General features: G+C 38.9%; 1 protein-coding gene across 3 annotated transcripts in view; it reads left to right on the top strand.

Moving 5' to 3' along the window:
• Positions 1 to 13,816: 13,816 nt before the first annotated feature.
• The window catches only part of GTPBP10 (GTP binding protein 10), a 30,288-nt gene continuing 26,770 nt past the window's right edge, over positions 13,817 to 17,334 (top strand). The window contains exons 1-2 of one of the 3 annotated variants that reach the window (XM_081800576.1): positions 13,867 to 13,958; positions 14,340 to 14,470. Coding sequence is in view for 2 of the 3 variants with exons in the window: in XM_006735547.3 (XP_006735610.2) it covers positions 13,926 to 13,958 (33 nt within the window). In the remaining variant the exon portion in view is untranslated. Of the gene's footprint in view, positions 13,959 to 14,339; positions 14,471 to 17,334 lie in introns of all 3 variants that reach the window. The other 2 variants (XM_081800575.1, XM_006735547.3) reach the window with 2 other exon arrangements.

Below are 17,334 nucleotides of genomic sequence, written 5' to 3'. Positions count from 1 at the left end.
CTTTCTTTCTTCTGTAGCTTTTTATTATGTAGCTTCACATAGCTTTTCTGGTTTCATTTGTTTTACCTTGTGTATTTGTTTAGACCCACACTTGAATTTAGGAGACCAAATGATAGCCCCAAGGGACCAAAAAAAAAAATCCTTTCTCTTATGTGTAGGGGATGTTCAAGGAGAACAGAGAGACCATGAATGTTCACAAATCGGTAATTATAACTACCCCATACAATTAATAATTTTATCTCTATTACAAATAATAAGAAGAGTACACTGTATTTTGGAGTTTCCCTATTAGATGTGGCAGATTTTGTTAGGGGTGATTGGGATCTAGACCCATTTGTGAATTCTGAAATAGATACAGAGAAGCTTTCTGGAACTATTTTATAGACTACAACTATTGATTTCCTCTAAACTCTGCTGGGTGGAGATAGAGAACAACTTGATGCTTAGTCCTTTTTAGATTAGAGGAAATATGTTTTAAAACCCATATCTTATGTTAATTTTTAGCTAGAATCCATGAGTAATGTAGCACATTCAGCTCCCTACATCTAGTTATTTGGGAGTGTTACCATTTAAAAGACCTAAAGCAGATTGGACATCATCAAGAACACAGCCAGTAAAAAATAAAGCATGACTAATCAGGGATTACTATGGGCCAGGCAACACCATGGTGAATTTAAGGGTAGAAAAGCTAAAGAACAGGGGTGCCTGGGTGGCTCGGTTAAGCGGCTGCCTTCGGCTCAGGTCATGATCTCAGGGTCCTGGGATCGAGCCCCACATCAGGCTCCCCCCACTCGGCAGGGAGTCTGCTTCTCCCTTTCCCTCTGCCTGCTGCTCTGCCTACTTGTGCTCTCTCTCTCTGTCAAATAAATAAATAAAATCGTTTTTAAAAAAAGAAAAGCTAAAGGACAGTTTTAGGGTTCAAGGGTTTAGATGTTTACCATAATGATGGACCAGCTTCCTAAAGGGGACAATTACAGAAAGAATGAATGCTGGTATAGGAGACACTGAGAGAGCAGTTGGAAAAGGGAATTACAGATTATTGTCATTTGTAATCACTGTGATTCTAAACAATCCAGATTCACATTACAATCTAGACAGGTAATGTAAGTCTTCACAGTAAATATGTATAGGTGTCTGTAAGTTTCTATAAGTATATGTTATAAAAACTAGGACTATAACTGTGACAATATCAACACATTTCATAATTGTTTATAAAGGAAAATTACCACACTCTTCATTCAACAAGTATTTGATGAGCACTTCTTGTCAACTGCTGAGCTAAGTTTTGGAGTTGCAGTGGTAAACAAGTAAACAAGGCCCTAGAGGAGGGAGACAGACAACAAACAGGTAAGCAAATGTATAAATAAAAGGGATTGCTGTGGATAGTGGCAAGTGTATTAAGATAATAAAATAGAAAGTGACAGAGAGGTGAGTGCTATCTTGGAGATGGTGGTTTCAGAAGATATCTCTGAAAAGATGACATTTAAGAAAATTTTTTAAATATTAACATATAATATATTATTTGTTTCAGGGGTACAGGTCTGTGATTCATCAGTCTTACATAATACACAGCGCTCACCACAACACATACTCTCCCCAGTGTCCATCACCCAGCTACCCCATCCCTCCTACCCCCTCCACTCCAGCAACCCTCAGTTTGTTTCCCAAGATTAAGAGTCTCTTATGGTTTGTCTCCCTCTCTGGTTTCGTCTTGTTTCATTTTGAAAAGATGACATTTTATGCTGGGACTAAAATGATAAGAGTTGGCCAAGAAGATAAGAAGAACTGGCTGTTTTAGAACATGCCAAACAGAGGGACAGCTAGCAAAATGGCCTTAATTTGGGTACATGTTGAGTGTGTTCAAGAGAGTATCATAAACAAATTGTTAGTGGCCAAGTCATGTGGGACCTTAAAACTTTGGATTTTACTCTCATTACAATGGGCAGATAATGGCGAATTTTAAGCTAGAAAAGAAAATGATCTGATTTACATTTTCAAAGGCTCCCATAGACCACTCTGTGGAGCATGGACCAAAGGGGTCAAGAGTAGAAGTAGGGTTATCAATTAGGAGGCTTTTACTACAGGCCAAGAAGTTAAATAAGGGTAAGAGTGAAGGTGGTGAGAGGTTATTGGAATTGGGAAATATTTAGGAGGTTTGGTCAAATAGATTCACTGATGGATTGGATGTGAGAAGCCAGGAAGACTGGAAACAAGATTGACTGAGGTTTTTGGCTTTATCAGTTATGTGAATGATTATGCTAATAACCAAGATAGGGATGACTGAGTAAAGATGATGTCACAGAAGTAATGGTAAGGGGGTACAAAAACTCCCTATATTTACATGGATGGGCTTTGCAGAAAGATCCTTGAATGTCCTTAAATGGAATGAAAATTTTGTGGATATGTTCACACAGACTTTAAGTGGGAATATGCAAAAGTGTCATTATATTCTTAAGAGAATTTGAAAAGTTAACTTTGGAAAGTAAAGTCAGCCACTTCTTAACATCTTGCCTTCTGGCTTTTCTTTTTCTTTTTTCCTTTCCTTTGTGTTTACAATTATGTGAAAGTAGAGAAGAAAGATCAAAGTTGTTATTAGAGAATTTAAAATATATGTAAAGAAAAGGACACATTTTGAGAGTTGGTCTTTTTTACTTCATTGAGAATATAAATATATACAGGATAGACCTAAAAATACTTCTGGATTCCTTTTTAATTTCCTTGTATATTCAAGATCTTTTGGCATTCCTTGGTATAGGCTATGCTCTGGCCTTCCTGGTCTCCCCTAAACAGACATTTTCTTTGCCACGTCCAAGGGACATTTTTTACCTCAGGTTTTTTGAGCTCTCCCGCTGAGGTATAACTAAAAGTATCTCTTATAATCCTTTCTATAAATAGGCATTACATTAGTTGTGTTGAATCAAGAAAACAGAACACTATGAATAGTATGGAATAAGGGACTTATTATAGGTATTAGAATTAATACAATTGGGGCACCTGGGTGACTCGGTTAAGCCTTCAACTCAGGTCATGATCTCAGGATCCTGGGATCAAGCCCGCGTTGGGCTCCCCACTCAGTGAGAAGCCTGCTTCTCCCTCTCCCTCTGCCTGCTGCTTCCCCTGCTTGTGCTCTCTCTCTCTCTGTCAAATAAATAAATAAAATCTTAAAAAAAGGGGCGCCTGGGTGGATCAGTCATTAAGTGTCTGCCTTGGGCTCAGGTCATGATCCCAGGGTCCTGGGATCAAGCCCCGCATTGGGCTCCCTGCTCTGGGGGAAGCATGCTTCTCCCATTCCCCCTGCTTGTGTTCCCTCTCTCGCTGTCTCTCTCTCTGTCAAATAAATAAATAAAATCTTTAAAAAAAAAAATCTAAAAAAGAAAAAAAGAATTAACACAATTGTGAGAGACGCTGAGGAAAGAAAGATCTGAATGTGAATAGTTGGAGGATTAGAGAAAAATCACTTACAAAGGACCACAAAAGGAGGTGTGAAAAACTCTGTGGAATGCTGCTGCCTTTGTGTCTGGTGGGGGGCCTGAAGTTATTGTAAATCAGCAGGTCAGAAAGAATCAGGAAGAGAAGCTGGACAGACATTAGGGTAAAGCAAGGACACGTTTTTCTTCCACAAGTACAAACTGGAACCTGTGCTGGTCACTCATTATGCCAAACTCCAAGGAAGCAGACCTTGGGCCCGCAGAAAAAGTTGCTGCCTTTGACCATCTTTCAATACACACTACAGGCCCAGGAACTGGAAAAGTTAAAGGAGGCCATCTTATGGGAGACAGAGAAGCTGTGGGCCTCGGTGCTAATCCATGTGAACAAGGTGAGCCAGAACATCAGTAACCACACACACACACACACACACACACAGAAGCTCGTGCATGTGCAAGGACACAAGCGTGTACTGAGCAGTGCTGCCTGAGGCCCGGCATCAACCCCCTGAGCGTAATGGCTGCTATTTCTCCCTTCCAAATCTCATGCAAATTTCTCTAACGGCCAGCTCTAAACTGAAACTACTAACGGGAAAGAAATTCTAGAAACCATAGTTACAGCTGAATTGACACAGTATGAAATTATCAGTCGTGCTATTCACCCAAATACCATGAGAAGGAAGATAGTGATTCACCTCAACCCCAATCATGGCTTTCGTTAAAAAGACATGGAGTGAGGTTGGATGTATTTAAGGCTTACAAAATGTGACGGGACAAAATAATTCAGTGAACTCAACTTTCTGGTTCTAGCCATGCTACTGTTTCATCTAAAATTCTCAGACATTAGGACTAGCACTTGCATAACAGTTTTCATAAACTTGGGCTACTGTTGTTAGTAAAATGTTGGCCTGGGCGGATCATAGCTTTGACTCAGTCATAATTCCTGTGTGCCTATGTAAATAAAATGGGTCAAGATTATTCAATTTTATTGTCCTCTCTAATTCTGCTACAGCCTTTTATATCTGGCTTCAGGGTAATGTTTTATAAATAGTAATCTTTGCTTTCTTGTAGCAACACTTCAATGTCTTAGAAGGAAGTAATAGGAAATTGATGTACTTATTGTTTTCTTTCCCCTTTGAGCCATAATTTCCATACATGACAGATCTCATCTTCTTTTAACAAAATGTGTTTGGGGCGCCTGGGTGGCTCAGTCGGTTAAGCGTTTGCCTTGGACTCAGGTCATAATATCAGGGTCCTGGGATCAAGTCCCGCATCAGGCTCCCTGCTCAGCAGAAAGTCAGCCCCTCCCCCTGCTCATGTACTCGTGCTCTCTCTCCCTCTCAAAAATAAATAAATTTTTAAAAATGTGTTTGGGTTCCTGGGTGGCTCAGTTGTTTAAGCATCTGCCTTTGGCTCAGGCCATGATTTCAGGGTCCTTTGAATCGAGTCCCACATTGGGCTCTCTGCTCAGGGGGAGTCTGCCTTACCCTCTCACTCTCCCTCTCTGCTCTCCCTCTCTCTCCCAAATAAATAAAAAAATAAAATCTTTAGAAAGAAATGTGTTTATCAGCTATAAGACACCATTTTTCTTTGATAAAAAAATAAAGTACCTTTTATCTATGAGAGAATTTTCTGTCAGAAATCTTACATGGCAAGACAAATGACAATATTAAAATTTTTTTCTAAGATGACTTTTCATATGAGAGATGATTTCCTTAATGAAGAGATGCAATCATTCCTAACTGTTGGAGACATAATTTACACAGTAGGCAAAGAGAAGTCCAAATTTGAAATTAATGGCATACAAGAGAGCAGTTCTCACTGTCCAAGATCAGCCCATAGAGGTTTACTTGAAGGATTGTTAATTTCTTTACATTTCAGAAGGGGGGAAAAATGATAAAAGAGGAGGTAAATATCATCCCCAAATAAATATCAGGTATTATAATAGAAAAGTTATAAAGAGAAAAAAATTCATATTAACACAGTCTTCAGTTCCCCATAGCTAAATTATTAATGAACTGAGAAATGACAAAAGTTCATGCACAGAAGAATTGAAAATAATATATTCACGTTTTAGTCAAATTCAGTTCTAGCCCCAAATTTCATATTTCCCAAAAAAGGAATATCTCGGGCCATTGACAAGTTATAGCTGACACATCAAGACGAAGTAGAAGCTTCATACTAAAGTAAGGCTCCAGACCCAAATTCAGATATTTTTATTATTATTTTTAATTCCAGTATAATTAACATACAGTGTTATATTAGTTTTAGGTGCACAATACAGTGAACAAGTTCAGATTTTAAAGGAAATGGTAACAAAACTCTTGGACCTCTCAGGTCCTCCATCCCCAAAGGGTAGGGAATAGGGGATGCCTGTTCCCTCTCCTCACTTTCATTTGGATATGCAGGGGCCTCCAAGAAGCCTACTGAGAAAGCACACTGTCTTATCCCTGCAGTGGTGAGGCTTAATGACTACTCTGATTCCCTTCCAGAGAAATCAAGAAGTCAAGAGATCAGCTTACCAAATGCTGTGGTGCTAAAGGAGAAGAGATTCTATTGTTTGGAGATTGGCCTGCACTCTCAAATTTGCCCAGGTAAAGTCTATATGAGGGTTTCCCATAGCTGGATGTGGGCCATATATGTAGAAGAGCTCAACTTGGATTCAGTTCGATAGAGCTACTGAAAGGGATCAAGGGGTCTATCCACAAGGATAGGATCTAAGTGAATCCCATATGTCTAGAGGTAGCAAGGGTGGAAAGATCAAGGCAGCATTCAAACACAAATTTATCTATCAGGAAACCAGAGGTGAGAGACCCCAGTGGTAGGACTCTTTCAAGTACCCACAAAAGCATCCATAAAAGAGTTAGCCCTAAATATCTGCCAATCCCAGGAACTCAAATCTAGCCCACCAAAGTCAAGTTCAAATAAAAATATTCTTATCATCTTTTTCTTCCTGCTTCTCATGCTCCAAATCTAGAATGGCCTGAAGCCAAGGTTAGCAAAATGGTACCTAAAATCAGCACAACCTGAAAGAAGGGGTGAAAGATATAACTTTCAGTTAAATGCAGAATTTAGATTATTATACAAGAACCAACACTCTTAATTTCTGAATCCAGACTGTTTGGGGCCTTAAAATGTTTTTAAGGTATGTTTACTTCCTAAGAGTGAGCAGAAAACCTTGGGGTGTGGGGGGGTGCCTGGGTGGCTCAGGTGGTTAAGCCTTCAACTCTTGGTTTCAGCTCAGGTCATGATCTCAGGGTTTTGATATCAAGCCCTGCATAAGGTTCCTTGCTCCGTGGGAGTCTGCTTCCCCTTCTCTCTCTCCCAATGCACCTCCCCTGACTCGTGCTCTCTCTCTAAAACAAATGGATCTTTAAAAAAAAAGAAAGAAAGAAAGAAAAGAAAAGCTTGGAACTCTAATTCAATAGTGGGGGAAAATTTCCACCATTGGAAAGATTTAAAGAGATAATGGGAAGCAAAAAAAAAAAAAATGTGTTTTATTAGGTCTTACGCTTAGGGCTTGTTCAATGTAAAAGTAATTTTAAAAAAAATCACTCACACATAAGCCTTATACCAATTCCACCCTATAAGGCTCCTGCGTAAACAACTTATTCTTTACTTGCCCGAGATAGAGACTCATCCTTTCCATTGTTCAATTACTGCCACCTCTTTTTGACTCATCAGAAACTTTCTTAGCATTCAGGGGAGCCAATGTATAATTGCTAAACTTTGGGTTTTTTTCCACTTAGTTTTGTTACACACTGGGGTTTGAGCCTAATTTTTTTTACTAACATTATATAAAAGAATTACATAAAATCAGTTCCATATTATCTTTTGGTAGGTTCATTTTTTTTCCTCTCCTATCTGTTAGCATTCAGTTTGGTCAACAAAAATGGGAGAATATCCCGTAACTGTAACTGCCTCACTAATAGACATTTCCAGATCAAATAAAATATGTACTGAGAAAAGGACCTAATGAGTATAATTTTAATGAAATACTAACAACAGTAATAAAGCTCTAGTAGGTTGAAGAGTCAAAGGGAGATAGGGAAACTGATACCAGAAATGAATACCAAGGGGCGCCTGGGTGGCTCAGTCGTTAAGCGTCTGCCTTGGGCTCAGGTCATGATCCCAGGGTCCTGGGATCGAGCCCCACAGCCCCACATTGGGCTCCCTGCTCAGCAGGAAGCTTGCTTCTCCCTCTCCCACTCCCCCTGCTTGTGTTCCCTCTCTCGCTATGTCTCTCTCTGACAAATAAATAAATAAAATCTTAAAAAAAAAAAAAGAAATGAATACCAAAATTTCTGGGAGTTCTATATAACTAAATGAGAAATTTAGGGGCACCTGGGTGGCTCAGTCGTTGGGCATCTACCTTCGGCTCAGGTCATGATCCCAGGGTTCTGGGATCCAGTCCCACATCGGGCTCCCTGCTCCACAGGGAGCCTGCTTCTCTCTCTCCCACTCCCCCTGCTTGTGTTCCTGTTCTCGCTCTGTCTCTCTCTGTCAAATGAATAAATAAAATCTTTTAAAAAATAAATAAATAAATGAGAAATTTAGTGCTGTTGGAAGAGTGAGATTGAATGAATAAATGAATTTAAAATCCAACCAGAATTATTACAAATCCAATTTTTAAAATTATCTCTTTGAAGTGTATCAGGTCCTTAGGAAAGATTAAAAAAACTATATATTTTTTATGTTCTATACAATTCTTGAACAAAATAAGTTCTTAATTTCACTTCTGTTCACACAACCATATCCTCTAGTAAGTTATGTGTTCTTCACCTTCTCAGAGTATAATCTCTGCCATGTGTCCTATGCAGGCTACGTAATGGGTGCAATGTACACAAATGCTTTTCCATGCTAAAGCTGTAGCTTACTGTGTATGGAGTGATAATCTAACACACATGCATAGTGTGACAGGGCTCCAGCTGGTCTTAAGGGCTAACTTGCTTCAAGTTAACATGCTCCTTGCTTGCTCACTTAAGGCCCTTGATCTGTAACAGAACTAATTTGCCTTCTTTGAGATTTGCAGACCACTGACCTTGGGGTATAAGGGACCAAAACTCCCAGGCCACAGAGGCCAGCAAGTCGGCTTGAAGCCGCCTTGGCTTTCTGATTAGCCCAGCAATCTTCTAGCAAAATGTTTTTTCTTTTTAAGGTCACACAAATGACTTTACTGACCTCTGCACATCTATAGAGCTTACCCTCCTTTGCAGAAAGAACAGAGTACTCCTGCAAAACCACCCCCTGGTACCAAGGAACCAGAACTTCTTGCACAATTTCTGATTACCAAGATAACTCTGTAGCTGGCATCATCGAGTCTGCATGTGATCAAGAAGTGTCACAGACCACTGTACTCCTTTAACCAATTAAAACCATTTAAAAATCTCTGGGCCAGGCAGAAACCTCGGAGTTGGCCTTTGGACAAGAGTCCACCTTCTCCCCTGGTAGCTGGCTTCCTGAATAAAGTTCATATTCCTTTCCAATCAAAACTCATCTCTTGAGTAGTGGCCTTTTGAGCGACAGGCAGCCAAACTTGGGTTTTCGGTAACAATAGGACAATGACTTACATGTTCTTACAATACCACCTTCTAGGAGAGAATATTCTAGATGATTAATTTATGATGAGGTAGTAATAAAGACTTAAAATAATACATGAATATGTTAATATAAACATTCATTTCCTTATCTGGAATTATTATTCAAATTATCTAAGAATTCTATTTTACTGCGGGTGGAGATTGCTTTATGGAGTATCAGTAACAAGCAACAAAGAAAATGGGTTAGGTAAATGAGAATCCTGAATACATTACTGAATTTCCTGCTGTATGAGCACTCTTGTTTTGGACAGGCAGGAAGCAGCATTATCAAAGGTCCTTCTGATAATTCCACTGCCATTCTTATAGCTGTAGATGATTAAAGGAAAATATTAAAAAGAGAGCAGTCAACGACTCATAGTATAGTAGAAACCCCTTAAAATACTTTTGTCCCTCTAGTACAAGTAGTTGAAAATGGGGGTCTTAAAAACATGATTCAACCAATTCTTAGGATTTCTACAAATATTTCTAAGAAAATAACCTTTTGATGACATTCTTCAAATTAAAAACAGGGTGCATGAAAAGCAAAGCAAAACCATGCTCATTAGGAATAAGTTTCTCCACTCACTATGAGTTCAGGTATCAGAAATAATAGAATTTATTTCTTGCTTTCATTAACACAGCTACTCTGCTTAATTATTCTTGCTTAGTTATTCCAGTAACTATGGCAGTGTCTTAGCCCATATCTGAGCATGTAGGATAAATTAGGAACTCAGTAATTGTTATATGAGTGAAGGAATGAACAAACCATAAATCCCTGGGAAGAAAGGCAATAAATCTACTGTTTTTCTTCACATAGGTTTTGTTTCAGGGCAATAATTATATGACCTGAGGTCCTCACTTTGACAATGCGACATTTTAATCTAGAGAGATAAAGTTTAGCAGGTATATGGCTCTAATTTGTTCAATCTATTTACCTTTATTACCTAGGAGAATTTACTTGATTTAATCACTGAGTGTAAGACCCCAATTAATAATCATTTTCAGAGTAACAATATTTTTAACTGCAAGAAACTAAAAGAATTTGTTAATTTTGGAGATTATAAGGCTAACAAGTGAAAATAACTCCATGCCCCACTTCAGGTGATTCATATATCATAGGAGTTAACAATCTAGCCACTGTCTTTCTTAAGAATAAATTAATTACAAATATTCAGGGAATATATATTGAGTCTGAGGCTGAGCCAGATGGACCCTGTTAGGAAATATTAAAAAGTATAAGATGTAGACATCTAAATAGTTGGAGATGACAATGTAGCCAGCTTATTTTTTAAAAAATCATTTCAAGATTGAGATGGCAATGAGACATAAGAATGAAACTTCCAAGAAAGCAACTTTATAAATGTTCCCACCTGGAACATGGGTATGATGGCTAGAAATACAGCAGTCATTCTGAGACCATAAGGAGATCTTGAATACACTGATATGATCAAATGCATAAGTTTAAGAGGGAAAAAAACACATCTGGAGATCATATGGATAAAGGGCTACAGTGAAGAAGACCTTTGGGTTACATTATTTTCTCTGTATATGAAAACTAGTGAAGCCTGATAACAATGCGTTATAGAATCAACAAAATAATTAAGATTAGAATGAATCTTAGAGAAGCAATGTAAGCTGCCACCTTCTGTTATACTGAGGACACCATGAAACCTTCCTCTTTCCACATATTCCCCCACTGGAGGATCTCCCACACTAAAGCTTGAAATTCTTTTAGTAGGAGTTAGGGCCTTTTGTTCATTTCACAAATAGAGATAAAAACTAAAAGTAAATGCCCCAAGGAATTAATGCACCGAGTTAAAATCATGTCAGCTTGTAAAATACAGGTATCATATTCATGCCTGAGATCCGGTTTTGATGCGCACTGTGAGAGGAAAGCAGAAGGGTACTTAGTACCTATGACAAAAAGTAATTATAGTGTGCAGATGCAGAAAAGGAAGCTTAAGAACACTAAAAACAAACTATCATTTCAACATTTTGTCGTTGGGGTGGTTCTAGATGAGGAAATGCAGAGAGAAAACATTTTGTTAGTAAATACTAGTAAATCCAATCTAATGATTACTTCTTGCTAACCTATAATATTCATTAAAAAACCACAGATACAAAAAAAAAAGAACCGTAGATGCTGAAAAGTATCAGAAAGTTAATCTCATAGCAAATTTTGGCATAAACTACCTCCTGAGTAACTACATGAATAGAGAAAAATGAGATGAAAATATAAAACAATAAAAATGTTTTTTATAGTACTATAGTATAATATAGCACTATACTTTCACTTATGTGTTGTAGATGAAATTTCCTGCAAATCTGAGTACAGTTATTACCTCATAAAAAGAAACAGGCTTATTTATTTATTTGGGAAATTAGTTTTTGGTGTAGAGAAGGGGCGGGCAATGCAAGGAAGTTAGTGAATATCCAAGGGAGTGGTGGAAAATTGATGACAGTTTCACATTACAGACCCTTTAACTTAGTTACTTTGACTTCTCTTGGACAGCAGAACCAAAAGCATGATAGACAAGAGGTAGGAATCTAATTAATAGAAGGTCAGAAGACAAAAGACCAATTTAGATAATCTACAAAGCAGATAATCAATTTAGACAATTTTCATTTTAGTCTGCTGACAAAATTATATAGTACAAAATCATAAAATGTTAGATTTGTTAATTATATATTTGTTCATTTTATACTTAAAATAATAACTACACTAAAATATTTATCAGAATAAATCTAATGTGGTATCCAAGATTATATTCTGGAACAGAAAAAGGTTGTAGTTGAAAAAGTAATGAGATCAAATAAACTCTGTAGTTTATAGTATTGTACCAACATAAATTCCCTAGTTTTGACAAATAGTTGTATGTTAACATTAGGGCAAGCTGGGAACTCTTTGGGCTATCTTTGTAACTTCTCTGTACATTTAAATTTCTTCAAAAATAAAATGCTTATTACAATTTTTGTATTAGAATAACTCTAGTTTATATGAAACTTTTTTTTTTTTTTAAGATTTTATTTATTTGTGAGAGAGAGAATGAGAGACAGAGAGCATGACAGGGAGGAGGGTCAGAGGGAGAAGCAGACTCCCCACCGAACAGGGAGCCCAATGCGGGACTCGGTCCTGGGACTCCAGGATCATGACCTGAGCCGAAGGCAGTCGCTTAACCAACTGAGCCACCCAGGCGCCCCTATATTAAACATTTTTTGAAATCAAATTGTGAGGTATGCCAGTGGCTCATTTGGGACTACCATGCCTATTATGCAAAATTCTCTAGTGCCACTGAGTTTAATGGTTTGCCTATACTTTTATCTCCAGAGCAACCATGGGGACGAGAGTGGTGTTTTCTCAGTGGCAGAGATAGTGATATTTCTATCCAACTATGATCTCTGCATCAAGTCTGGATAATACCTTAGGTCATTTCACTTCGTGTTCATTTTAGCTGCACATGTTAAAGGTGACAGTTTCCAGTTTCATGTTTCTTTTACTATCTGATAACCATATCTCAGGCTCTGACTGTGTTTTGTTCAAGGAAAATATACTTTATCCTTTGTTTATAGTACATAATGTTCTTCTGTATTTTAGGATGTTTTAGTATCATTTTCTCATTTATTTTTCATTTGCTGTTATCATTTTCCCATGTATGTATTATGGGAAAGAAAATAATTTTGGCCTGTGTTCACTAATAAGAAAAAAAACTTAGAAAACAAATAAGTAGATTGGGCTTAACACTATTCTGACAGAAGAGAAAGACCTAGTAAAGATAGTAATCTAAATGGCAGCAAATATTAGCAAGATTAAACTAATCATCTACATACTAACAGCCTAACGTCCTGACTAATCACAGGTTAAACGACAACCACAACTTTACAGACTGGTGGGGAAGAGTGAGGTTCAGTAGCAACAAAGGAATCAAGACAGAAAGGGGTATTTTTCACATTTTGTATTTCCAAATAATCACTTTCATAAAAGAGGGGTAAAAATATGAAAAGAATTCTAGAAATGAAGTCTGAGTGGTTAAGAAAGATTCCAGTAAGACTGGCAGTGTGGTGCGGGTCCGCCTAACTTGGCTGTGGCCTTTTTTTCTTTTTAATTGCACGAGGCCTTGAGGGAACGGAGGTGGGTGGAGCTGACTTCAGGGCGGCCACTCTGCTGCAGGTCCTGCTCAGGCTTAGGAAAAGTTATGCTTTTTAATTCTCACAAAGGCGCGCTTTAAATGTGAGGTGGAGAAAGAGCCTTGTCTACCCACCTCCAAGAAGCTAACGTCTCACTGTTTAAGACAAATTTCCTTCCCCACTAAACACAATGAAATTGTTACAGCCCTAGGTCCTGACATTTGTGTCCCAAGTTTTAGATGCATTGTCTCCGAGCATTTACTAAAGATTACTCGTCAATGAACGAACAGCTTTTCGGGCTCTTTTTTCGCAATTGAATTTGTGACTTTTACGCGTTTGGCTTTATTGTCTGTTGGCGGTTTTTTTTGTTTGGTTTGGTTTTTTCCACTCCGCTGCCCGGAGTGAAGACTGTGGTACCTTTGGTCACCTCTCGATTAGCATAAAAATTCGTGCAAGGCAGTTCAGTGTCCAGTGCCATCCCATACAAAATATTAATTCCTCAGGTATCCACTCTGCACCTGATTATCCCGTGCCTCAGCGCGGCTCAAAATTTTCTCGGTGTTTTTCGCTGCTTTATCCCTACACAGGTTAGCTTCTCCCACCTACCAGTAAGGCACACCGCTCAGCGCCTGCGCATGCGCGTGCCCGCGGGAGTTCGCCATACAGCGCATGCGCCGTCCCTGCAGCTGCGTGCGATGGAAAAAAAAGTGCCGGCCGCCGGTGGTGACGTAAAAATTCCGCGCGATACCTCGATACGCACACCTTACGCGGGAGTGAGCCCTGGCAAATCGCAGTGATGGTGCATTGCAGTTGCGTGTGGTTTAGAAAGGTCCGTGACTGGTGTTTCTCATCCTGTTCCCCAGAGCTTGGTGCCTGTAGCCCCACTTGAGAACTCTGGTTCTCCTTACCTCCCTCCTTCCCTCCCCTTTTTCTTTCTGGGGGCCTCTTTCCTGCTTGGTTCTCCTATAGTTGTCTCAGCTCTTCCGGGAGTCAGGCTTGGCCCGTGAGGGGTGAGAAGAGTATATCTACCTGGCACGGTTTAGGACGGTTGTTTGGGGGCATTAGGATTTTCGGTTCTTCAGGGGAATTGTGTGCATGTGGGATGGGGAGCTGGGGAAACCTGCTTGCCTTTTAGACTTGCAATATGGTATACATAGCGTGTAGGTTGACGTTTTCTTTTGGCTCAAATAGTCTGTTTTTCTTCTTTTAGGTAATAATACCCATAGCCTGTTCCTATATATGTTTTCCTGGAGTGCATTCTTTTTAAGAGCTTTCTAAAAACTACTTTTCATCAGGAAACGAAAGTAATGTAATTGGCTTGCCTTCTTGCAAGAAATTTAGGTCAGTTTTTATGCAGTGCTCATTTTAGACATCGTTTCTGTAAAAATTTACAGTTTCTTCAAAATTAAAGAAAAAATCTTAAAGAGTCTTACTATAGTAATGTTTTGAAACTTGCTGGCATCATTAAAAATGACAAGAGTCAGGGCGCCTGGGTGGCTCAGTTGGTTAAGCGACTGCCTTCGGCTTAGGTCATGATCCTGGAGTCCTGGGATCGAGTCCCGCATCGGGCTCCCTGCTCAGCAGGGGGTCTGCTTCTCCCTCTGCCCTCTTCCCTCTCCCCTCTCGTGCTCTCTGTCTCTCATTCTCTCTCTCTCAAATAAATAAATAAAATCTTAAAAAAAAAAAAATGACAAGAGTCAGAGACTCATTTTAAGTTTGGTTTCTAAACCTCTGAATATGATGAATCTAGAGTAGTAAGAAATGTGTCACACATTGAACGAACTTTAAAAACAGAAACTTTCTTTTACTGGAGAGAAAGGCATGGTTAGTAATATTTCTGAATTAAATTATACTTTTTTTTTTTGAGTTTGGAAATTTTTTGTTTTTTCAGTAAGCTCTACACCCAATGTGCGACTTGAACTCAGGACCCTGAGAACAGGAGTTGCAGGCTCTACTGACTGAGCCAGCCAGGCATCCCAAATTAAATCATACTTCATCCAGTCCTCAATTTTCCAGAAAATAGGTAGTCAGTAGAAAAGAGACTTGTGAAAGGTTGTATTTGGGTATATGAGGTAACTAATTCTTCAGCTAAAAAGAAATTGCTGCTTTTTTTTTTTTTTTTTGTGGTTCCGTTCTGAAAGGCTGGCTGCTTGTGTAGCCTTACTGCCATGAACAGTCACCTCCACTAAATGTTGTTTACAAGGGGAATCTATTCACTTATATGTGACGCATTTCTGATCTAGCCTGGCAGAATCAAATTATAAGTTCTTCACCTCCAAGAAAAATACTCTGGCTAGCCCTCAAGTTCATCTTTTATGTATTCCTTCCACCCTGTTCCCTTACAACATTCTATGTCATGGGTGTATTTGCATACTCAAAACCTGAACTTTGAATCTTTGTTGTGCTCCCATCCATTGCAATCTGAGCTCTAGACTGCATCAGGATCACCAAGGGAGCTTTTGCTAAATGTCCTGGTTAGAACTATCCTTATCCCCTTCTCCAGAGTATAGTGGAATGGTCAGTGGACTATACATATTTTGGAAAAAGCTCCCAGATGTTTTTGATACTTAACCTATGCTAAGTGACTAAAGACCATGAATTTAAGAAATTACTCTGTAAGGAATTTTGATAGTTTGAGAGGTTAGTACATAGGATCTTTACCTGCAGAAGTTTAGTGAGGAAAACAAGTAAATACTAAATGCAGTATAAGATTTCAAAAGGCATAATAATAAAGATATGATCTAATTGCTGAGAGAGTCCAGCAAAGTCAGTGCTAAGTGTTGACTAGAGGAATAAAGAAAGACATCAGAAAATGTGAGATTTGGGTGGGCTTATGATAGAAAAGAACAAATGACAGTGGAGGAAAAGCATGAGCAGAGTGGCATGGAAATGTGATAGTAGATTATGTAGTACAGAGCAAAGAGAGGAAGGAGAGGTAGAGGTTGGACAAATGAAAATGAAACTGGAAGAGTAAGTTAATTTTTTTTTTAAGGTTTTTTAAAAATTTTATTTATTTGACAGAGAGGGAGACAGCTAGAGAGGGAACACAAGCGGGGGGAGTGGGAGAGGGAGAAGCAGGCTTCCCGCCGAGCAGGGAGCCCGATGCGGGGCTCAATCCCAGGACCCTGAGATCTTGACCTGAGCCAAAGACAGACGCTTAACAACTGAGCCACCCAGGCGCTGCAGTTAAGAACTTTTACTACTGAGAATTTTAGACTTTATTTTATAAACAGCCATAACAAAAAAAACATGAATGGTTTTTGAGTAGGGAGAAATATAAGTAGAGATCAGATTTGTTTTCAGAAAAATATCTCAGGCAGCAGGACAAAGGCTGAGTCAAAGGAATGATTAGACATTGCAAGAGCATTTTAGGAGCCAATGTAATGGTCAAAATACTAAGGCATTTGTACCAGAAAGGAGAAATAGGTAATAGAGCTTTGAGAAAAGAAGCAGGTATAGTCAGAGATTCCCCAGTGTAGACTCAATGACTAGATAAACTGTGGTTCCATTATTTGAGAGAATACTGGGGGAACAGAATTTACCTGAGGAAAAGTTTGATTTTGCCATGTTATCATGTATCTAAGGTGACTATTATCCTTTCAACTAGTATCTAAGAAAAAGTTGCATATTTGAGAGGTTTCAAATATAAATTAAATGCAGATCTTGCTCTTGGTTGCTTTAGACTATTAAGCTTACCTCCTGATGGAGATGTCCAACAGACTAGACATAGATAATATCTTACCTAGGTGATAGTTAACTGGTATAGTCTGATATCACCTGGAAGAGAAAGTCTTGATTGAAAAGTAGGACAGGGGCATCTGGGTGGCTCAGTGGTTAAGTGTCCAACTCTTGATTTCGCCTCAGCTCACGATCTCAGGGTCATGAGATCAAGCCCTGCATTGGGCTCCCCGCTGAGCGTGGAGTCTGCTTGAGATTCTCTCTCTCCCTCTCCCTCTGCCCCTCCCCTGTGCTTGCACGCACATGCACTCTCTAAATAAAGTAAGTAAGTAAATAAAATCTTAAAAAAAAAAAGTGGGACGGTGTCAGAAACCTTGAGACAGAAAGTGGGACAACAATTGACAATTGAAAAAGATCTTTTTTTTTTTTTTTTAAGATTTTATTTATTTGACAGAGACACAGAGAGAGGGAGCACAAGCAGGGGGAGTGGGAGAGGGAGAAGCAGGCTTCCCGCTGAGCAGGGAGTC

The sequence above is a fragment of the Leptonychotes weddellii genome, chromosome 12, assembly GCF_054177405.1.
Source record: "Leptonychotes weddellii isolate Sample4059 chromosome 12, ASM5417740v2, whole genome shotgun sequence".
Lineage (NCBI taxonomy): Eukaryota > Metazoa > Chordata > Mammalia > Carnivora > Phocidae > Leptonychotes > Leptonychotes weddellii.
The sequence above is the reverse complement of the archived record's forward strand: the minus strand, read 5'-3'. Positions and strand labels throughout refer to the sequence as shown.